The following is a 23,804-nucleotide window of genomic DNA, read 5'->3' as shown; positions in this document are numbered from 1 at the left end:
GAGACCCACAGAGACCCATAGGCAGGCATGAGAAAGTCCTCACATACAAGAACAAGAGCTTCCACCTGCCCTGGGGACCCACCTGTGCTTCAGGGACAAAGAAATGACTTGCTGTTTAATACTCTGCAAGAAACACGTTCATCAGAGAACTAAAGACCTAGGCAATGAGTCCCACAAAAGAAGAGCTGTCATTATAGAAAATTAATGACCCTGCCACGTTGGATAAACTGGAGACAGAAGCCATAAGCTGTCAAATAGTGAGTATGAATCAACCCTTATTGGTTACTTCCTATAACGGAGCAACTAACCACACAAAGTTCTTTAACGCCTGGGATGCAAAAGAGTATTATACCAAGCTTGGGAAGAAGCCAAACTGATCAGAACCAGGAAAAGTGAATAAACAGAAAAGGCTCCCAAAGCTCAGAGATGACGGAATTAACAGAAAATGGTCTTTAAGCATCAATTAAAAGGCTATCAAAAGAAAGGAAGCCTAGTGGTGAGAGTAAAATCACAGCTCCAGGCACGAGCGGCACCCAGGCACCCAGCAGCACAGTGTACGGACAACGGCACCTGAGGGGGTGGGCACAGAAAAGCTGGAGGAACAGTAGCTACATTTTTAATCTGATAAAAACTGAACACATACGGAAACACCACGCTCAGTATCACAGCAGCAAAGCACAGCAGAGCGAGCTACAACCACTAACGGTGGCAAAATAATTCTTTTAATGTTCCTTTCATTTTTAATTGACCAATAAAGGCATACATAGGGAAAAATCTTCAAAGCAATTTGAGGGAAAGAGAGGCATACTACTTAAAATACAGAGATGAAGACCAGGCATCTCATAAACTGCAATGAGAGAGAGAATGAAAGATATGTTCACAGGATGAGGAGGAAAACAGCCTTTATCTGGAAACACATCTTTCAAATTTTAGAGGAAATACAGACATTTAAAGATACATTTATTTTTATTTGTGTGTGGGGTGGTGTCCTGTGTGTGGGAGTCTGTGGAGGCTAGAAGAGGGTATCAGATCTGCTAGAGTTATAAGAGGTTGTTAGCTGCCATGTAGGTGCTGGGAACCAGTCCTCTGCAAGAGCAGCAAGTGGTCTTAACTGCTGAGCCACCTCTCCAGCCCCCAAACATAAACTTTTAAAACAAACAAAAGTTAATAGAAGATGCCATAATTTGTCAATATTACTGATTACACATATAAACTGTATTCCTTTTCTTGAATTTCAGTCATACGTTACTAAAACAGATTTAAAAATTCATATATAACTATGAATGTCCAAGGACAAACATAAATTCCTAAAACCCAACATAACTTGTGTGAAGGTTGATACTGTCAACCTCACAGAACAGAGACTTACTCAGGAGACAAGCTGACAGACCTGTGGTGTCTTGTCTAGATCAGGCTAGTCTTTGACTAAACCTATGAGGGATTATATTGATTAGGCTACTTGAGACAGAAAGACCCATCCAAGCTGGGCAGCAACATTCCATGGACTGGGGTCCTGGACTCGATAAAAATGAGGAAAGATGAGGAGAAGCGATCATCTCTGTGACTATGCAACATGACCAGCTGCCTCGAGCTCCTGTAGCCACGAATAAACCACTGTGATGGATTATACCCTCCAAGTGTGAGCCATAAACCCTACTTCAGTGAAGAAAAAAAAAGAAAGATACACTGCCAGCAGACATGGCTGTAAGAGGCACACAGAGAACACAGCACCTGACAGAAACTGAGAGTACTCAGATGGGAGGAGGCCAGGAGTGGAGGTGGGAACAGAAGCAGTCTTAGAACAAACTCCAGGACCAGGAGACGGCTCACAGGGAAAGGTGCTGGCCACACAAGCCTGATGATCTGAGTTTGATCCCTGGAGGCCCAGGATAGAAGGCCAGAACTGACTACCAAAATTTGTCTTCTGACTTCTGACTCGTGCCCACACTGACAACACACACAAGCATCACACACACACAATAATAAGATAAAATAAAATACAACTAACTTGGGTTGCATGTAGTGTGGTAGGACACGCTGTTAGTCCCAGCGCTTGGGAGGCAGAGGCAGGTGGATCTCTGTGACATCAAGTTTGAGGCCAGTCCAGGCTATATACTGATTTCCAGGCTAGCTTGGGCTACATAGTGGATCCTATTCTCTCCTCCCCCCACCCCCAGAAAAGATGATATTTAAAAAACAAACAACTCTTAGAACTTGATTCCAAATGGGGCACAAGATTTGAGTGGGCATCACGACAGAGAAGATCAACATATGACAGTTTAGTCTGGGAAAAGATGCACAAGTCCTGGTGATTATGTAAATGTCCATTAAAACCCCAGTGAGACCTTGCTTCCTGCCAGGAGAAAGGCTGGTTTTAACTGACATCGGAAGTATGCAACTACTGAGATGGCAAACCATTCTGCTTCTAGAACTGCAGTTTCTTTAAAAAGTAAATAGACATTTACCACGTGACCCTCTAATCCTACTCCTAGGTATTTACCCAAGAGAAATGAAAACATGTTTGTTTACACAAAGACCTGCACATTCATAGAGAGACAGATAAGGATCCACCTCACCCTGGGCCCCTGGCACTGGCCAAGCGCTGCTAAAACCTGTTCAAAATCACTATTAGCATTCATGGTAAGGTCTTTAAGTGTATCCTGTAAGCACTCCTGATGGTCCTCTTCTGTAAACAGAGGAAGACGTGGGGATGGGGCAATCTGAATCCCTAAGTAGCAGCAGTCACAGCAGGCAGCCCCACTGCCCTGCTCGAGCAAAGGGAGGCTACCCTCTACCAGCAGCCACCTTGAACCCTCCCAGTGACTGAAACACCTATGCAAAAAGAGCTGGAGGCCACTGGTCTGAAGACAGCCTCAGCCTGGGTTTCCAGCGGTGTGTACCCACACTTCGCTGTCATCAGCCTCAGAGAACTCTACAGGGACCCATGGCCACTTCCACCTGGGAGAAGGGACCATTCCCCTGGTGGTCCGGCAGAGGCCTGCTATGGCTGGGGATGGAGGCCAGGCTGTGACTGGTCCAACACAAGCCTCAAAGACAGCCACTGGTGCTAAGAGGCAGGGTTGTGATTGGCCTAAACAAGTGACAGTGACCGATCCAAATCAAGGCTGAGATCAGTGGCCAGGCTGAAGCAGACACTCAGGCTCAACACGGCCTCAGCCGGGGAGATGCCTCCTGCGCGGCCGCTGGTGCCCCAACATTTGGTTTCTCGCAGGGTCTGCTCCACCTGCTTTCCAGCGGTGCAGGCTCAGCCACGGCCACAAAGCAAGCAACAGAGGCAGCACAGCTGCACACGAGGCGGGCCGCGCTGTGAAAGCAGCCAGGCAGCCAGCTGCCCGACGGCCCAACCACAGCGGTGGCAGCAGCGGCAGCTGTAGCAGACTCCCAGGCACCCCAGCTCCCAGGTGCCCCCATCCCTGGGCGGTCCTGGCAGCAGGGTGGTAGCAGGGTCAGGAAGCCAGCTGAAGGCAGGTGAAGAGGCAGTCGGACAGTTCAAGAGTGGACAGGGCAGGAAGGAGGAGAATGGAAGTGGATGGACAAGGGACAGGGAGCTGAGGCTGAATTAGACAAGGGTTTAAGGAACCAGAGGTGCAGAGAGAACCAGAAACTGTCGCCATGGTTACCATTCTCGGGGGGCCAAGGCTGAGGACCCCAGTGACTGCTGCAACACCGGCCACTGTCAAGGGCCGAGGACCCCAGTTCTGATACCCAAGGCTTGCAGAAGGACTGCAGCACCAGAGGGTGCCACTTGCAGCTGCTTCTGCCTGCCAGCTGCGTTACTTGGGGCTACCAAATGCCTGGAAGGAAAGCTGACACAGATAACACCTTAAGAACTTTTCCTGCCCACCTACAATTTCTGCCCAGGTAGAACAAAAGAATTCTCAGCTGACTGGTGGCAACAGAAACTTTATTCATAATGGGGGGGGGACCCACAAACAAAGCATTCACCAACTGCTAAATGAATAAACATTATTATTTATCCAAAAGAGGGAATACTACTCAGCAATGAAAAGGGATGAAGTGTTCATATGCAGTACGCAGTACAATGCTTCTCCAAGGCACCACACCAAGGGAAAATGAAAAATATAAAAGTCAGGAGCCATGAAGCCTCTCAGACAAGTCACGTCTCAGGGCCGAGGACCCCAGTTCTGATACCCAAGGCTTGCAGAAGGACTGCAGCACCAGAGGGTGCCACTTGCAGCTGCTTCTGCCTGCCAGCTGCGTTACTTGGGGCTACCAAATGCCTGGAAGGAAAGCTGACACAGATAACACCTTAAGAACTTTTCCTGCCCACCTACAATTTCTGCCCAGGTAGAACAAAAGAATTCTCAGCTGACTGGTGGCAACAGAAACTTTATTCATAATGGGGGGGGGACCCACAAACAAAGCATTCACCAACTGCTAAATGAATAAACATTATTATTTATCCAAAAGAGGGAATACTACTCAGCAATGAAAAGGGATGAAGTGTTCATATGCAGTACGCAGTACAATGCTTCTCCAAGGCACCACACCAAGGGAAAAGACTACTTGAGATGACTTCTGATCCAAACAGGAATCTTACCTAACCTTGTAGCCAAGGTTATTCTTATATTTTGAGATCATTTAACACTATCTTGACTTGTTTACCCTGTAACAAACTAGGTTTGTAAGTTAAGTATATAGCTCTAATCCCTCATGACCCTGCCTTGCTGTGACAGTATCATCCTGTTTATGTTGCAAACAACAGGTGGTTTGTGGTATGGGTGCTATTCTAGGTCAGTAGGGGTCAGAAAGGACAAATCCTCCACCTAGTAAAACTGGATGCACTATCTTGATAAATAGAGAACAAGGTCTATGTTCAGGACAGCATATCCCAGAGAACTGAGAAGGAACAAGCTCTGGGAACAGATTGGGCTCTCTCCAGCTCTAACCCATGCCAACGGGCCAGGATGTCTTTGTTCAGACACCTCTGGAATGTGGCATCCCTCTGCTACGAAAGGCTCCACATGAAGCCAAGGTGGTAGAGCTAAGAGGTGTAGGCAAGAGGATCAAGAAGGTCAGGAGTTCAAGGCCATCCTTGAACTGAATCCCAGACCAGCCTGAAAAAAAGCTGGACAAAGCAGTGCACACCTTTAGTCTCAGAGACAGGTAGAATTCTGTGAGACTGGGGCCAGCCTGATCTACACAGAGCTCCAGGTCAGCTGAAGCTACAGGGAAACCATCTAAAAACAAACAAAAACCCCAAACAAAAGGGCCAGGGAAGATGTTGCTCCCTTGATGGGGCATTTGTGGGCCTGGAGGTGCACACCTGTAATTCTAGCACTGGGAAGGTGGAGGTACAAAGGTCAGAAGTTCAAGGCCGCCCTGGGCTGTATGAGACCTAGTTTGAAAAACAGAAAGGAAGGAACAGAGGGAGGGGAGGGGGGGAGAGGGGAGAAAGGAGAGGGAGAGGGAGAGGGAAAGGGAGGGAGAATATTTACACCCAGACTTAGATGGTAACAAATATCAAACTCTGAATCCCAAGAGGCTGAGGCAGGATGTTGAAATCAAGGCCAGGCTCAAGGGGAGACCTCACAGTCCCGCCAGTATAAATTACATCAAGGGCAAAGGCACAGTAATACGCTGCAGAGCCCAGTGGTGGCCTGGGGTCAGGGGAGTAGAGGGGAGGGAGGAGGGGAGGGGGAAATGGGATGAGGGGATGGGAGGGGAGAGGTCAACCTGGGAGACAGAGGGCACGCTTTTAAAGGTTCATGCTCACAACCTAAATGTAAACACTTTACAATCTGAGGCTCATGGAGCTGCAGGAAGGACCGGAAGACAAAGAGGTAATGAAAACTTTCAAACTGTGCACAGCTGCAAACCCCCTCCAGGAAGAGTTGGCACACAGATAAATGAGGACTCACACTGGAGATTAGAAGCCTTGCGAGGACTGATAAAAATGACTGAATAACTATGCTTAGAATGAGGAATGGCTTTCAAAATACAGACGTGGTAATGAAAGAACAGAGTGAAAGCCAGGACTCTGAAAAGACCTTAGGAATGAAGAATAGGACTGCAATTAAAATTTCAGTAACTGGCTTAAATAGCAGTTTAGACACAGCTCAAGAGAGAGTTAGTGAGCTGGAAGACTGATCTGACAAATCACCCAGAGCACTGCAGACAGAAATAAAGATGGACAGTCCAGGGCAGCCGGGACACATGAAGATGGAATGCCAGGGCCCAAGGTACGCCCAAAAGGGCTCTAAAGAACTCAGAAGAGATGACGGCTGATAAGAAAGATGAACACTCAATCTGGGGAAGTGCAATGATAAACTGAATAACTAATAACCAGCTATACAGAGGCACTGCACAACACTAAAGCCAAAGAAATGGAAGAAAAATGAGAGATGAAGTCCCGGGTTCTTCGCTAAGAAGACTGACTGGAGGAGCAGTGGACTGCAGAGCTGACTACTCCTCCTCCTGCAGCCACAGGTGGGCCCTTGGCTCGAGTTTCTCTCTCCATAGCTTGAAATGGGCTGAGCAGTGCCCACCCTGTATGACTGATGCAGTGCAAATAAATGCCAGGTGGATGGCAGGCGGACACAGACACACCTGACAGTCAAGTGTGGGGATGGACAACAGACATAAACACAGGGACGCCCCCTGCCCACAGAGGTCAGAGACAAACGCAGAGACGCCCCCTCCCCACAGAGGTCAGAGACAAACGCAGAGACGCCCCCTCCCCATACCACCAGACTCTGGTGGCTGGAGCCTGACCTGTGGCCTCTCACACCAACATCTACTAGAACCTAACTTTTTTTTTCAATAGTTTAATATATTTTAATAGCAAACTTGCAGGAAAAATACATGGACATTACACACATTATCATACAGTGACTGAACAGGGTCTGCCATGCAACACAAGTGCTACCAACACCACCCGTTGCTGTTGGTAAGAAATTGACTTATTTGAAAAATCTAAATGCAGGAAAACACCACAGGTTCATTTATGATCTTACAAAGCTGAACTGCTGAATCTTACTCACTGAGATACCCTAACTCACATCGATGCTTCCCACCCACATTTACATTAAAAATTCACACACAGATAAACTTGAGGAACGGCCAATACCTGATTTCTGTCCCCTCTTTTCCCCCTCACAATCATATACTTGGTTGCCTTTTGATTAGGAAAGTCTCCCAACACACGCAACATGCTAGCTGCACATCTTCCAGCACAATCATTACACATTTGGTGTGGGCAGCATACAGGTTGGTGTCTTTAAACAGGCCAGCCAGCCAGGCCTCGCTGTGCCTCACAGGGCATAGCAGCTGTGCTCTCGCAGCGCAGGTCTGTTCTCAAGTCCAGAACAGTGTCTCACACCAGACGCTGGAAAGGGCAGTTTGGATCCATTTGGTGGACTTCTGACAGAGTCTGATTTCAGGTCCTTCACCTCTGGGAGAGGGGGCACTCGACAGAGACTCCTGCAGCAGCTGTCTGCTGGGGTTTTGGGGGTGGATTTGCAGTCGGCCTGGTATGGCATGGCAGAGATCACCTGACTTACCCCCTTTCTTCTTGGGTTGGAGCTGGCGAGTGGGCTGGGGACCAAACTGAAGAGCCGTGGCCCTTATCCCAAATGGCCAATCTCAGGAAAGACAACTGGGGCTGTAAAATGTACCACTTGGGCTGGAGAGATGGCTCAGTGGTTAAGAACACTAGTTGTTCTTGCAGAAAACCCGGGTTTGAATCCCAGCACCCACATGGCAGCTAACAACTGTCTGTAACTCCAGTCCCAGGGGAATCTGACAACCTCTTCTGACCTCTGCGGGCACTGCATGACATGGGCACACTTACCTACATGCAGGCAATACACGCATACACATAAATTAAAAATAATAAAGTTTTTTTTTTAATTTAAAAAAAAACTTAACCAGCTAGTGAGATGCCCCTTTCTATGTACCCAGATAGGATCAGGTCACTTCTCTCAACTGCCATACAAGAGCTGCCATTCCCTCTCATGAACAAGTCTCTCTCAGATAGCATACTTTGTTTACTGGCTCTTTATCTGTCTGGTCTGGTAAATATTTTCAACCAGTGCCTTCGGTTTATTACTCCTGACACACCAATAACTTTTGAAACTATCAGCTGTTGTTATTGAACACAGACCACAATATATTGCTGCTGTTATTTATACTCTGTCCAGCGTTCAAGGCTAACCATAGCACCAGGAAAGCACCAAGGGGAATTCCCAAGAGGAGAACCTTCTTAAATGCATTAAGCTCTACCAACACCCAGGCTTGATGGCCAAGCCACGAAGCCATATGGAAACCCCAATCAGGGCAGCAGAGGCTGAAGGGCTGGACCAATGTGTGGAACATCATCTACCATAGGGAAGTCCCCTGCCTGAAGTGCCCATTACAGAGGATAAACAAACCGGACTCTCTGCAGGCGCACGGAAGCCAAGGATTCTACAATAAGTGATATTCCCAAAATATGGGCTGCGAGCCAAAACTACTCAGTATGAGGAGAAAATGGGAAAACGTAAGCAAAAATCAAAGCAGACTAAGGGGAGTCAAGAGCTGGAATTACAGACAAGAATTTTAAAGCAACTTACAACATTTATACATATAAATATGACAGTCATTTAGGGAAGGACTCTCAACAAAGAATGCCATTTATAAAAGGCCCCAGGGTTGGAGAGATGGCTTGGGGTAAGAGTGGCTGTTCTCAAGCCTGATGACCCATGTCACCGTAACCAATGTAGCCGGACTCAGCCACACGTGACTGTAATCCCGGCACTCCTGTGGCAAGATGCAGAGACAGCCTGGGAGTGTGGAGGGCAGCTAGCCTGGGGCAGCAGCAGCACAGCCAACATGGTGGAAGGTGAGAACCAAGACCTGAGGTTGCCACTGACTGCATGTACACTGTGACATATACACCCTCACACACAAGATGTGTGCGTGCACACACACACATTGTGCACACATACCCACACACAAATAAAAATAAAATGCTTTAAAAAATTTAAAAGGTAACAAATAAAAATTCTAGAGTTGAGTCAGTATCTGAAACTTTAAAATGCACTAAGTGGATGCAACAGGAACGTGAAGGTGACAGACAGAAGCGTGAGAGCTGTAAATATCTCAGCGCTCCCCAAACCCCAAGAGGATAAGCAGGCAGGACACTTCACCCAGACACATGGTCACCACCAGGCACCAAAAAGCCGAAAGATCATGTGAGAGCAGCAGAGAAAGATCTGTGCATGGGACAATGACTGATAGCCTCTCCTCTCCAGAACAGGGAGAGCCAAGATGGAAACCCCATCACTGACAGACTGAAAGAAAACCTGTCAGCCCAGAACTTGACGGCCAGTAGAATGTCCTTCAGAAATGAGATGAAATAAAGACATTGTCAGATTCAAAGAGGGGGAAAAAGTAAAACCGTGTTCCTGAGGCATCCTTTTTAACAGACCAGTCAACACAGATGACGAGGCGTGCAAGAGGGCTAAGTGGGTGACACGGCCAGAAACCATTTGCAAAGGAGCAAAGACCATCAGGCACAGTCCGAAGACAAAATCTGCTCTCCTCTTTATTACTTTAAATATCCATGATGGCTTCGGGTGAAAATTATAACCCCGCACTGTGGGATGAACAGGCAGCAGAAATTCAAAACTGTCCCATGAAGGGGCTGTCAGTGGAGCTGCACCACCACCAGATCGCCACATCTTACCCCAAGCAGGGCAACAGCAGCCCTATAAAGGCCTTCTCTGGTTCCCCAGCTAGACTTGGAGGGCCTTTAAATGCTTGGGCCATACCGTATAATGCCTGGAACACCCAATAAATACTCGTTTCTATAGAAATCGGCCCTGAGGCTTTGATCAGCAGTATTCAGTTCACATCAGCCAGGCAGCCTCAGAGAAGGCAAGCACCCCACCTTCAGAAAGCCACCCTGAGGTGCCCTGCCTGGAGCTGCACTGGGGACCCAAGGCATGCAGCAGCAAAGACACTCATTACCTCACTGTGTTTGCCAAACTAAGACACTACCGTTTCAGAAGGCAGAGGAGACAGGCCAAAAACCACATCATCGCTAACGTGAAGGAATGAATGCTACCATTCCGTGTCACGTAGCTTAGTTCATCAAAAGTGCTCAGTCATCCTGACAATGAATATAATAGAATTAAATTGTGATAACTCATATTAAATATGTAAAGAAGGGCAGAGAGAAGAAATTTTTAAAAGTAAAAAAAAAAAATCATCTGACACAGTAGAAAATCTGCATGACAGGGAGTTTGTCTATTCTCAAAACTAATTTCTGATTTTAGACCTACACACAGCAGGGATCGGCGATGTTCCCAGGGCAGCTCTGCATAACTTCAGTGGTGGCCAAATGCAGCCAAGAAGAGGAGGCCTCTGCTCTGCCTCTGGTGGGTTCCACTCAGACTCAGCCCTGTCTGCTGCCAACACTTAGCCCATCAGTGCCTCAGAGCACAGACAGCTCGGGACAGCATCTCCCCATCCACAACATATGGAAGACACATTTAATGTCATTAAACTACACAAGGGGGGCTATGTCCTTCCTAATTCCCCAATGAAATTAAAGAAAGCTTCCTCATGGTGCTAATATGTCTCAAACACTCCCCTAAGACAAGGTATTTGCCTTTAATTTTATTTTGTCTTGGTTTTTAGAGACAGGGTCTCACATAGCTGAGGCTAGCCTTGAGCTGATCCTCCTGAGCACAGGGATTACAGGCATGGGCAACCTGGGATGATAACCTTCCTTTTAATATAAAGAAGGTCCCTGTCAAGAACTTCTTGCAGGCAACAGAATCTATACAAAATTTAATAGTTTTATTTTATTTCAATCGTATTATACTTTCTTTAGATTTCACTTACAAAAATCAATGCAAGTTTCTCAAAACAGGTTTTAAAGTATTACTTCATATAAAGAAAAATACATGTGATACATTAATAAAATAAAAAGAGCAAGGGTACGTGGGTGTCTTATCTCTGACCCTGACGTAGTCCAGCTACATTCGTAGCTGAAGACTGGCATCTCTTATCCCAAGTACTGAAAATATCTTTTTTTCACATAAGCATTTTGCCTCATGTAGATGGACTTCCTGGATCCTTTCAAAATCACAAGATCTTACCTGGGTCCAAATTAATGCAATCATCAACGCAGTCACAACTGTTTACCTGTGAATGGTCTATCAGATTTTCTAGCTGCTCCTCAGGACCCCAGGGTTACTAAAATGTACATGTCATCAAGACTGGGAACTGGCCGTTCCCACAGCCCAGGACAGTCAGCACTGCCTGGGGCAGCAAGGTGTGCTGACCACAGGAGGTCTCCATGCTTTTTCTCATTCCATCTTCAAAGACCAACGAAATCAATCAATACTGAGGAAGTGTGTGTGTGGTACCAGCAGGATGCCCGTCTCGGCCCCGGAAAGTCTGGCTAGACCACTCTTGATGTGGGCCATGCTATGTACTGTGAGTGCTCAGCAGCATCGCCTGCCTCCACCTGCCACTGGGACAGAGCATCTTCCCCTTGTGGGCCAGAGGGAGGGCATGATGAAATCGCCAGTGGTTGAGCAACACCTTAAGGAGAGGGAAGTGTCAGCATGGGCCCAGGGCTTCTGTAAGGACCCTAACTGTACCTCCACATACCCCTCCCGTCACCACTACTGCCTAGGCTGTCCCCCACACAGTCCTGTCACCAGGTCTTGGTGCTGGCTGTCCCCTCAGCCTAGAACTTTCTTCACTTTAAAATCTGCTCATGCTCCAGGCTCTCAGTGAGGTTTTCCCTGGCCTCCTACTTTGGGACAGGGCGCCCCCTTCTCGCACGGGCCGTCTACCTTTCTCTTTTTCCAGCAATCCCCTCGCCTTCTGAAGTAAAAAGCGCTTCCTATGTTTGCTGTTCATCAGCTGTGTCCCCTCCCCTTCTCTCACCCCCAGAGCAAGAATCTTTGATTAGCTCATCGCTATGCCTGGCACATCCAGACACTCAATAAAAGGTGCTGAATGAACGAAGGGATGGTAGAGAGCTGCCGAGCTGGCTGCCTGTGTCCCCTGGCGATGGACACAGCACATAAACCGACCCTACTCTTAAAAGGATTTCTGAGAATTTACATTTCCAGCCACTGCTGAGATGGCATGCTGTCTGGCAACTGTGGGCGAGAACAAGGGAGAAGCCCACGTGGTGGTGTCAGAGCAGTCGGCCACGCTGGGAACCAGCAAGCCCAGGCCGCACATCAACACCAGGAATCTTAAGTAATGGAGTCAAGCATGAAATACGAAGTCGAATATGAATAATTCCTTGTTCAACTGCTTCCACTGCGTGATTTGCCGTTTGGGAAAAAAAGTTACCAACTCCCTTCATGAAAGCTTACTATTATGCAGAAAGGCAAGGCTTCCTGAAGAAAATAATTTCTAGTAGTAACTTCACACCAACAGGCCCAACGAAAAATATAAAATAACCAATACTGTTGTGTTTCAGTTGATCTGCCATCAAGGCTAGGATGAACTGCCAATGTTAAGATCACACGGGACAGCCCTAACTGTATTACAAAGGATGAATCATCGGAGCCAGCAAAGCGCAGTTGGAGGAAGCCAACGTAGAAGAGGCCTTAGTGTGGTTTGTTTACAGGTGTGTCTTCTTTCCCATCCCCAAGGCACACACACACAAGCACGCACACACACACAAAAGCACACACACAAGCACTTGCAAGCACACACTTGTGCACACACACAATGTGCACTTCCTCTGAACTGTGCCAGACGAACCTGCAGCCCAGGGAAGACCACTTAGAACTGCACTTCAGCTCAGACAGACGGCTTATGTCTGTACCCAGCCAAGCCAGCCTAGGGCTGAGCTGTACAAGTCTTTAGAAAAAGAGCTCATCCTTCTCCAGTTAGGGGCTGTCCGACCAAACTGAAGGATGACCTTGAAACAGGTAGGGAGCAGGGCACCTGGGACAGAAGGCCTCAATGGCTCTGGAGACTCAATGCTCTCACAAGACACCAACTCCTTATAGCAGGCTACTCATGAGCTATATCCGAGTCTGGTGTGAGATAAATGAGCTTCACAGGTTCAAAGTACAGGTGACAGAATCGAATAAAAAGAAAACAAGCTCCTTATATTATTTTGCAGCAAAAGAACCAAAAGATCAATATGAAAGCAAAGGGTCAGTAAAGAGCAGACCCACTGTGAAATACCCTCTTCCTTCCACAGCTAACCAGAACTTCTCTAAGTCCTCAGGACTCAGAGTGAGTAGACAGAGTCCCCAGACTCCAAAAGCTCCCACAGGAACCAAAGTCATCATCTAGGCCCAGCATCCCATCCACTAGGCAAGCGCCATGGGAAATAGGCACACACAAACAGGAGGTGACAGCTCCACTGGGAGGAAGTGGCAGAGGCAGGGACAGCCTCCCATCAACAAAATGATACCTGAGCTTGACCTTGAAGATCAGGTGAGAATCTGCAACTGGGAGGAGGGTGAGAATCAGAACATTCTAGAAACAGCAGGAACATAGTAGAGGCAAGACTATCTGTCATCCTCAAAGGTCCAGGGACTCAGGAGGTCTCACATGAAGCCACTAGGCCCAGACTCAGTAGCCACCATGTAATTGGTTTTAAGTGGAAAGGTGAGAAAAAATAAACACAATAAAACATAGCCAATGAGGTACCTTTATTGGCCCAGACAGAGCTGAAGCTGCAGGCAGAATGTTCCAGCACGTCCATCCCAGCAAGCATTTTCATTAAGAAGCCGTTCTCCAGGCATTCGCGATATTTACGACCCTCCATTCAACTTGTCATCCTGTCACTATAACTCTGTGTGAGCTATGACACCCTGGGCCAGACCAATTATCCACACAATCCAATATTCTGTCTCCGACACAGCACTAGGGGACACCGGATGGAGAACATGACAGACACGGTCTGTGGTGTCTAGGTTTGGCTCAGAACGTTAGATTAGTTGACTGAGGCTAAGGTGGTTAACCTTAATTGCAAAATGTTTACGTTTAAGAAAAAGAATGTATTAATGTAGAATTGAAAGAAACAATAATGAGGTTTAAGAGGATTTCATTAGTCTCTCTTTGAACAACTAAGTCTCTAAAAGCCTTGAGTAATTTGGGGAAACCTGAGTAACCCTCAAACAGTGCTATTTAGAGGAGGTGTGTTCTCCCTACCTCATGAGTACGAATACAGTGTCCTAAGTGGTGACTATTTCTAGAAGCTAGACAAACCGAACCTAGAACTCTCAATCCTCACTGGCCTGTGTTGTGCGGGGGAACCGATCCCCCACAGCAGGTCCCTGTTGACTTAAGTGAATTCAAAGGCAAGATGCACAGGCAAACTTCCTCTATATAAACGTCATCCTCTAACAAGGCCCCTGCAGATTTATTAGCTCTCACATGAGCAGATCCATCCAATGCATAATGTTTTATATGGCAAATCTTTGAGAGCTACTGATGGTTATTACTAGCTTGCAATGGACTGGCTGAAAAAACAGCTTAATACATGAGTGGTCATTCTTTCTAAATGCGCACATGAAAATTCTTCTTTGATCTGTGACTGTAATCACAGCTTCCAAAACGTCGTTATTTATGGCTGGATTTTCCACTGACAGTCAATGGGAAATGTTTACTCAGATGACCTGATTGGCGAGACCACTGCCTCTCAAACCAGTTCCTAAATTCCACTTTGATGGGGCTCATCTCAATTTTCTGTGGACCCACCTGGTTGGGGGCAGACCTGAGGAAGGTCACAGCTTTGATTGTCATAGTGTTGAAGAATAGAACACAATTATTTAAAGACACAATGAGTTCTCTAGTCAAACTTGAGACACATTCACAAAGACTGGAGAGGTACAGAAAGGATGGGGAGGTTTCCATTCTCCTGTTTGAAACCAGCACGTGATGCTGAACAATCAAGCTACTTCCCTACAAGATGACCCCAGTCCCGCCACTCTGCTGAGGACCATATTCCTCCCAGACAGCAGCAAACCCCTCCACGGACACTGGAGCCTCCAGGGCTCACCTGGCCAGCCCAGGCCATCTTCTGCTCTCTTCTACTTTTCCCTTCCTGGTTCCTGACCCTCAGCCTACACTTAGATACTCCTGTTTGCCTTGATTTTTAAACAACTCCTTTTTGAAAACCTAAAGCATAACATACAGACCTAAGTGTTCAAATAAGTATATACACAAAGGATTTCACAAATTGAATACATAGTGAGCGCTCAGAGGAAGAGATAATCTCACCAGCATCTCCAAAACACAGCCCCTCCCTTGCCACTAAGTATGTTCCCAGAACACTGTCCTGCTCCCAACATTGCTGAACCATGCCCTGTGAGCCTTTGGGACTGGCTTCTTGTACATATTTGTCACACTCATCCTCACTGGTGGTGGACTCTCTGTATGACTCCTTTTAAAAAATATTTTATCTATTATTTTTATTTTATGTGTATACGTGTGTTGCCTTCATGTATGCAAGTATACCCATGTTGTGGAATGTTCTTGGAGGTCAGAAGACGTTGGATCCTCTGGAACTGGAGTTATGGACATGGTTAGCCGCCACGTGGGTGCTGGGAATTGAACCCCAGTCCTCTGCAAGAGCAGCTTGTGCTCTTAACTGCTGAGCCATCTCTCCAGCCCCTCTCTGGATCGCTCTGATAGCCACATGGTTTCCCGGTAGGTGAGCACCCCCAGTCTGTGTCTGTCCTCCCAGAACATGTGCTCCCCTTCTGGCTATAAGCAGAAGTGGAGCTGTGGTGCTATTCAGACCCATCGGGGTTTTACATTTTTGTTTTCTCATAAAATTTTCAGAGAAAAGGCAAAGAACATGAGAATGTGTTCTGGAACCCTCCATTCCCAAAGGAAAGCCCCTCCAACCCAGCTTCTCTTGAATGGGTTTGATTTCTCCTGCTAGTTCGTAAGTCCCCAAAGCAATAACCAATCCCCAATATGCCCAGTGCTGGCCAGTGCCTGAATACAGTAGGTGCTCAATAATGCCTAGTGAGCAGCTGGCTGCCCCACCACCTTAACCTCCAGTGCCTCCCAATTCAGTTCCCACTGGCACCTGCTTCTTGGCTGTGCTGGGCAGCTGCTCACACAAGTCACCCAGTTTCTGGCCTGCCAAACACCCTAAACTGTCTCTTTCTCATCTTAGCTAATCTCTCTGGAGCAAATGATAAGTAGATGACCAACCACACAAACCATGGTGCCATGGCCTCTTGGTTTCTAATCTCTATGGCTCCCTACTAGATACTTCTGCATCCCAGAGGCCCCAACGTCCCTCCCTCACCTCCAGCTGCTCTTGGCCACTTCCCCTGCTCCAGCTACTACCTGTCCTGAGTCTTAACAGTGTTCCACAACCCTGTGGGGCAACAGCTCAGGAACAACTTTCCACCGGCCCTGCACTGGTGTGGGAGCAGGCGGTGAAGTGCTGCCTGGTGCCGTTCTCAGTGCTGGACCGCAAGTCAAGGGAGCTCATTCTGAGGCCATGAGGGAGCCCTCTTGCCACACCCAAATCAAAAGCTGCCAATAGCTGGCAGAGTTAGGGGAACAAAGAGAATGGCCACCTAGGCCAGTCTAAGTGGAAGGGAGAGGCAATTAAACAAGTTTCCCTAAGACCCATCTCTGAGCTGACTCTTCCTAGACCAGAAGAAATCACTGTCAAGCCCATTCGCTAATGTCAGGCCACGTCCTTTACTGAGACCCCGTCCCTCCTGCTCAGGTCCCAAAACCATCATCTGGATATCTACCCCATCTCTGGTACGCACTTCTACTGGCACATCCGTTCCTAAAACATAACTCAGCTCTAGTCACTCCTGGTTAAGGTTCTCCAGTGGCTCCCACGGCTCCCTGATCCAAGGCAAACACTTCAGCTTTCGGGGACTGGAGAGCCCTGAGGGACATGGCCGCACCCACTTCTCTGACCTCCTGTGTCTGTCACTCACTGCATTCTAGACACACAGAACATCCACTAGTCGTTGAAGGGCCATTTGTGGACTATTTCTCAGGCTCCTCATGTGAGATCTCCACCTTTTCACCAGTTTCCAGGGCTGCTTTGAGCTTCAGACGCCTTCGCTGGCCACTTGAATGAGCGGCCTCTGCAGCCTCCAGCCACTGTACTGGTACTTTGTTTTTAGCTGTTTTGAGAGTCTCACACTGCAGTCCAGGCTGGACTAGAACTAGGGATTCTGCTGCCTCAGCATCCCAAACACTGGGACGACACACCTGGCTGAGACCACCACTCCTGGCTGTGCCTAGATGCTGGACCACACCCACAGCAGTCTGTCTTTCACAGCACCTACCATAACCTGAAATCATGGTACTGGTTTCTATTAACTTGCTGAAGGTTGGTCTCTGCCTTGGACTGAAAACTCCACATGGAGAAAGCAGGCTGATTTATTTACTTCTGGGTCTATACCACCTAGTGCAGTGCCTGAGACCAAATGGGCCTTTAGGAAAGGTCCCATGAATGCATGAATGCATGCGTGGTGAGGAGGTCTCCACTGTGCTGAGAGCACTGTGCAGCCAGGCTCCCCAGTTTCAACTCTCCTTCTGCCACTCACTAGATCTGATTTCGGACAACTCAGTCTCTCTATACCGCACATACCTCATCAGCCTGGCTCGGCACAAAATTGGATTAAAAATGTTTACTTCGAGTTTTTGTGCCTAACTTTATTTAATAAAACCTCTGCCAGTCCTAGAGGACTTACGTTTTATTTATTTTATTCTGCCCGTGCACACTTGTAAGAGCTGGTTCTCTCCTTCCACTTTATGGGTCCTGGGGCTCAAACTCAGGTCAGCAGTCTCGGCAGGAACCGTCTTTACCTGCTGAGCCATTTTGTGGACACTGTTCTTAACTTTACGATGCTAGAAGCACTCAGAACAGAGCCATGTCATTAGTCCTGAAGAAATGGTGGCTTTCGTACCACTGCTTGGGTAGGGGATTCTCCTGCCTTGGCCTTCTGTGACACACGCTCAAGCAGAACACATAGGACGTCCGTTGCCTCCTCATCAGCCCTATACACGTTACCCAGGGGGCAGATGCTTTGCCAGCAGCCTCCATCCTCTCCCGGGTTCTCATCCTTTCCCTTCTCTCCCATAGGCCTGTTTCCAAATCTCCCATGTTCTGGTCAGGCTGAAGACAAAACAGGCTATCTGGAAACTCGGCCTTTGCACACACTGCCCAGGATGCCTACTGCCCGCCTGAGCCTGACTCAAGGCTGATGTCACCTCCCCTTTCCATGAGGCAGATGGAATTACCCTGTGTTCTTGAAGCCCCAACCTTGGCTCTCTGTCCTGCCTGGTCCCAGACACACTAAGTCTGTGTCATCTTTGCTGTCTGCTACTTGCTAAATGGATCCCACAGGAGAGTGACTAACCCAAACAGAGGCCAACCATACATCACCTTTTTTTTCCCCCAGCAGAGTTAAGCCCAACTGGCATTCTGAAGGGCAAAACCACTTTCTTAAGCCACGCCTGATGGTACCAGCCTGTAATCACAGCTCCTCCAAAGACTCCCAAGTGCAAGACCTGCTGGGGCTATAGTTGAGTTCAAGATCACCTTGGGTAACTTACACCCTGTCTCAAAAACTAAAGGTAAGAGCCAGGTGTGGTGATACATGGCTCTGAGTCCCAGCACTCAAGACGCAGAAGCAGACAGATCTCTGAAACTGAGGCCAGCCTGGTCTACATGGTGAGTTCCATATCAGCTGGAGCAACAAAACAAAACAAAAATCAAAAGTAAACAAGGGGGCAGGAGTATATCTCAGTGGTAGAGTGTACCCGCATAAGTCCAGTCCTCATCTCCTGGAGGGAAAAACACTTTTTCGTTGCTAAGTCTTTGTGCTGGGTAGCTTGTTGACACACCTCAGTGGAAGGAACCTCTATTGAGGAATTATCTCCATTGGACTGGCCTGTGGCCACGTCTGTGGGGTATTTTCTTGATTACTGAGGAAGGTGGGAGGGCCCAGCCCACTGTGGGTGGTGCCACCCCTGGGCTGGTGGTCTTGTGTTGTGTAAGCAAGCAGGCTGAACCTGGGTCAAGGGAGCAAGCCAGTGAGCAGCGTTCCTCCATGGTCTGCTTCAGCTCCGCCCTGGGCTCCTGCTCTCTCTCCCTCCATGATGAACTGTGAGCGGAGATGAGATAAACCCTTCCCTCCCCAACTTGGCTTTAGTCAGTGTTTTTATCACAGTAATGGAGATGCTAACTGAAACAGTTTGCTGCACAATTTCTGTCTAAAATCTTCTCTAAAAGTTGTTGCAATGTGTTTTTACTTTTATTTTGTGATGAAGAATGCCGCTGACATCTTTCTTCCAAAGCAGAGACAACCTCCGGGACTTCTGACATCTGTCTGTATGACATCTGTCCATTGCCCCACAGGAAATGGAAAATACAGGGCAACCCAGTGGACTGGAACTGAATCAGCCTGGGGTGGGAGTCACTCTGGACTCTAGTTCCCCGCCTTGCTCTTCCAGTGGAGGGAAGAGTCCATGTTTCCATCCCCAGCAACCACAGAGATGAGAACAATGAGATACCACATGTGAGCTATTTGTCAAGCATTCAGGCAAGCAGGGTGGTCCTCCAACAACTGTGCTCACTATACCCTGAGGGAAACATGCCCCAACAGGTGGACCCAGCTCATCACAGACCACAGACCACACTGCTCCGATGTGACCAAGCTTCATTTCATGGAGGGCTCAGCAGACCACTTGAGCATGATCAGTCCTCTCATATGTCAACAAAGCTTCAATAGGACACATTTAGGCCCATGTGCCTGCACATATGCATGTTTGTGGTTTATAAGTATGTGTTTGTGTGGCTGGTGCTGTGTGTGTATATGTGTGTGTGTGTCTTTGTGTATGGTTTACAGGTGTATAAACACTGAAGTTTATGGTGTGTGGTCCTTGGGTATGTGGTGTGTATATGTTGTGGGTCTGTGTGGTTTATGGTTACTTCTAGTGTGAGTGTGTGTGTGTTTTATGACTGCTTCCAGAGTGTGTGTGTACATGTGCCTGTGTGGTTTATGGTAGCTTCTAAGGTGCGTGTATATATGTCTGTATGATTTATAGTTGCTTCCAGGGTGTGTGAATGTTTGTGTTTGTGTGTGCGTTCGTGTATGTGTGGTTTATGGTTGTTTTATATGTATGTGGGGGGGGTATGGTTCTTCAAGGTGTATTTATGTGTATAGTTTATGGTTGTTTCCACAGTGTATGTGTGTTGGGGGGGCTCATGGTTGCTTTCAAGGTAAAGGCATCTTTGTGTCTGTCTTTGTGGTTTATGGTTGGCCCAGGGTCCAACTGCAAAGCTTACAGGCTGCATCACACGTCTTCAGGCCTGAAAAGCCTAAAGCCTACTATCTGATTCCTTGTGGGGAGAGAAAAAAAAAAACCTGGCCCAGCTACTATTCTGACTGGAATTATTTCACTTGGCCGGGAGATTTTGATAAAACACATACTTAAAAATCTTTGATTCAAATTCATATTGTTCTGAGAAAAAAGTCAATGGCTAGGTTTAGGGCTCAAGTTAGCACAATGTCTCTGCTTTGGGGCACAGTGTGGTTGTGATCTGAAAAGAGCATTTTCACAAACAGAACAAAGCGGGTAGGTGAAATGGAATGGCTTTTGCTCTGGAAGAAGTCTTTCACTCAAGGTTGAACATGCACTGCTCTCTCCAGAATTCTGATTTGAAGCATCTATCTATATTGCACTGGCCAAACTAATCCTATTTTCACCAAAGAGCCAGACATTATTTGTTGGCACCTTGCTTTTCTCATAAATAGAAGCATGCCCTCTCCCAAGTTCTTTCACTGACACCTCTTGAAAGCTAAACATCTGAAATGAAATGCGGTCTCCCAAACACTTGATGTATTTTATTCTATTAAGACTGTCTTTTGAAGTTAAATGCATCTTAACAATAACTTCGCAGCATATTCAGAATTGAAACCCAGCATCCCAGCTCCCCCTGCAAACGCCTGATCACACGTGATACTTTCATCTCATTTTTAAAAACCTTTTACTATGGAAAATTTCAAATATGCAAAAACAGTCCCCAGCCACCAGCTTCTAGAGCGTCAACATTCTGCCATTTTTCCAGTGCCTCCCTCCTCCTGGTAGTCTATTGAGCATTTGTTAGAGCGTTTGAAAGCTGATTTCACACATTGTCTTTTTGTTCATGAATGCTTATTTTTGTTAGGTCTCTTCCTTTGAAGAAAAACATGAAACCATTATCACAGCCAACAAAACAAATAATAATTTTTAATACTACCAAGTTCAGTGTTCCCCAACTGTCTCCACATCCTTTTTGTAGTGGATCTGTTAACTATGGATCCAAACATGAACACATGCTGTATGTTTCTGATAGCTTTCTCGTATTATACCCGCCCTAGATCCATCTCGTTTCTCGTACATCCATCACTGACATACGTTTAAATTCTAACTGGACAAGCAGATCTTACCAATAGTAGCACGTCGTCAGCCTCCACACGCTATAAGCAAACTCTGACACTCAAAGCCTTTCAGACCCTTAGGCAGACTCTTAAGATTAAGTTCCACTTCTACCTGTAATCCTACCTGAAAACCAGTATGCAGGCCACCCCCACACTTTTGCTCTCGAGGAGGAATTTAGATTGCTTCAACAAGTCCATTCTATAAAATTAAATCTTTTCTGTGTTTCAATGGCCCAAAGACTCCGAATGATTTTTTTTTAAAAAGGCAGCCATTTGTTAACGGTTTCTTTTTGAAATTAGCCAAAATTAATCAAGAATCACAAAGCAAATCAGATCAGCCTCAGAATCCATTACTGTTAACAGTAACAACATTAATTTGTACCTTAATTTGTATCTAGATCATACAGCACATGAGGCTGTAAAAACGATGACCCAAGTTCTTGCCCAAAGGAACGTGTTCTAAAGTAAACCAAGAAGCAGCCCATCATTTAGATGAAACTGCCCCAGGAGACCACAGAGACAGTACCACCCAAACTAACATCCATGCCCCAACTACTGCATTAAGAGTACTTTTTAGGTCAATCTACACAGCAGAATGAAAAGAACAAGAGTTGGAAGGAACAGAATTTGTCTGTTCTGCCATTGATGCCACACTAGACGAGTTATTTAACCTCAGCCTCATCATTAGTAAGACAGGCAAATCCAAACTACTTCACAGAGAAGCAGCCAGTGTTTGCTGAATACTTATCATGCTCAGGGTTCATGTCACCTTCTTCCGTGGTTTATTTAATCCCCACAAAAGCTCTTTGAGGCAGGCTGCTCATTTTGCAGATAAAATGACCAAGGCTTTAAGGGGTGTGGGGATCTGCCTCAGAGCACACCCGCTAAGAAGTGACACAAGACTTCACCTGAAGGTGATCTGACTCCAGAACTAGGCTCTTCACCAATGACTGTCCTGCCTCCAGTGTCATCCCACTCTAACACACTTGCCCCCTCCCCTCTGGAAGAGATAAAGTATAAAGGGTTTAACACCACCACACAGTCTATGGCAAGTCTTCAGTCAACACCAAGGTATGGCCGGGGACTTAGGTAGGGAACGGAAGAGGACAGGAAGTACTATGCCAGACTGCGACTCAGGAAGCCTGGGTTATTATTGGCTGTTTGGGCACCTTATGCAGGCCTCCTACACCAGCCCGCCTCCCAGGGTTTGCTACTTTTCTGTAATCTATGTACAGTCCCCTCTGGCCCCTAAAGGAGCTTCTGAGGATGGTGGCTGCGTTCGGTTCACCTTGTAACAGGTCCACAACCCAACACATGCCCTGGGAATGGAAGAGGTGAGAGCTCAAGAAATGAATGTGTGTTGAACAGACAGGCAAATGCTTCATTCATTCACCACATTATGAACTTGCACTTGAAGGTACCAACTCTCTCATCTGCTGTCCCTTAAAATGATTCCAAAGAAAAAGAGCTGGAAAGGTCAAGCGGAGAGAGGTCCAACGCAAAAGGAGGAGTGTCTCCATGGAAGCATGGGGCTGGGCCCCCCACTCCAAACGGTGGACCGTCCAGGGCTCGGACGTCTTTCCCTTCCCGGGTCGCTGGAGGAGAAAGGGACCGGAAGTCAAAGTTTCCAACAAGGACCCCAGCGGTGGGAGCGCCAGGGGAGCGGGGAAGCCACCGTAGGAACCCGGCCGTCGGGGGGTCCGGCGGTCCCAGAGCTCAACGCGGAAGGCCCGGCGGGGGGCACCCCGCCCCGTCGTCGGGCACCCAGTAGTCCCTGGGGAGGAACCAACGGAGGGGCGGGACGCCCCAACTGCTACTTACAGTCGTCTAAGTCATCCTGCAAGTCCACAAAGTACAGGGGGAGCTCTGAAAAAAACAAAAGACACACAAGGAGTTACGCGGGGCTGCGCGGGCAGCGACCGCCGGGCTCGCGGGGGTCCCGGGGAGGGGGAGGGGGAGGGGAACCACCAGGCACCCCCGGAGCCCGGCCCCACTCACCCGCCATCTTGGGATGGGCTAGGGGGCGGGGATGGGGGCGGGGCGAAGCCAGATGCCCCGCCCTCCCCTCGCGCTCCGCCCACCCACCGGGCCCCACTCACCCCCCGTCTTGGGATGAGCTGGAAGGCAGGTCTGGAGGCGTGGCGACGCTAAGGCCACGCCCCTGATCGCCCCGCCCACCAGCTCCCCGGGATGGGGCGGGGCGGGGAGGTGCCGAGTCCCCGCCTCTCCGGGCTCCGCCCACCCGCCTGCAAGGCCGCGCGCCGGCCGCCCCGCCCTCTCCGCGAAGGTGGCTGCCGAGCTGGGCGGGGAGGTCAGGTGACCCGGCCGGCGTCGCAAGATGGCGGCGGCGGCAGCGCCCGGGAGGCC

General features: G+C 48.0%; 1 protein-coding gene across 1 annotated transcript in view; it reads right to left on the bottom strand.

The window, feature by feature from the left end:
- Positions 1-23,458, bottom strand: part of LOC103741829 (serine/threonine-protein phosphatase 4 regulatory subunit 1) — a gene marked incomplete at its 3' end in the record, with an annotated part of 93,299 nt that extends 69,841 nt beyond the window's left edge. Inside the window, 2 exon segments of the mRNA XM_029568265.1 lie at positions 23,259-23,303; positions 23,436-23,458. Coding sequence (XP_029424125.1) covers positions 23,259-23,303; positions 23,436-23,442 — 52 coding nt within the window.
- Between the last annotated feature and the right edge of the window lie 346 nt (positions 23,459-23,804).

The sequence above is a fragment of the Nannospalax galili genome, unplaced genomic scaffold (assembly GCF_000622305.1).
Source record: "Nannospalax galili isolate Female #2095 unplaced genomic scaffold, S.galili_v1.0 scaffold231, whole genome shotgun sequence".
Lineage (NCBI taxonomy): Eukaryota > Metazoa > Chordata > Mammalia > Rodentia > Spalacidae > Nannospalax > Nannospalax galili.
This window is presented reverse-complemented; position numbering and strand designations above follow the sequence as displayed.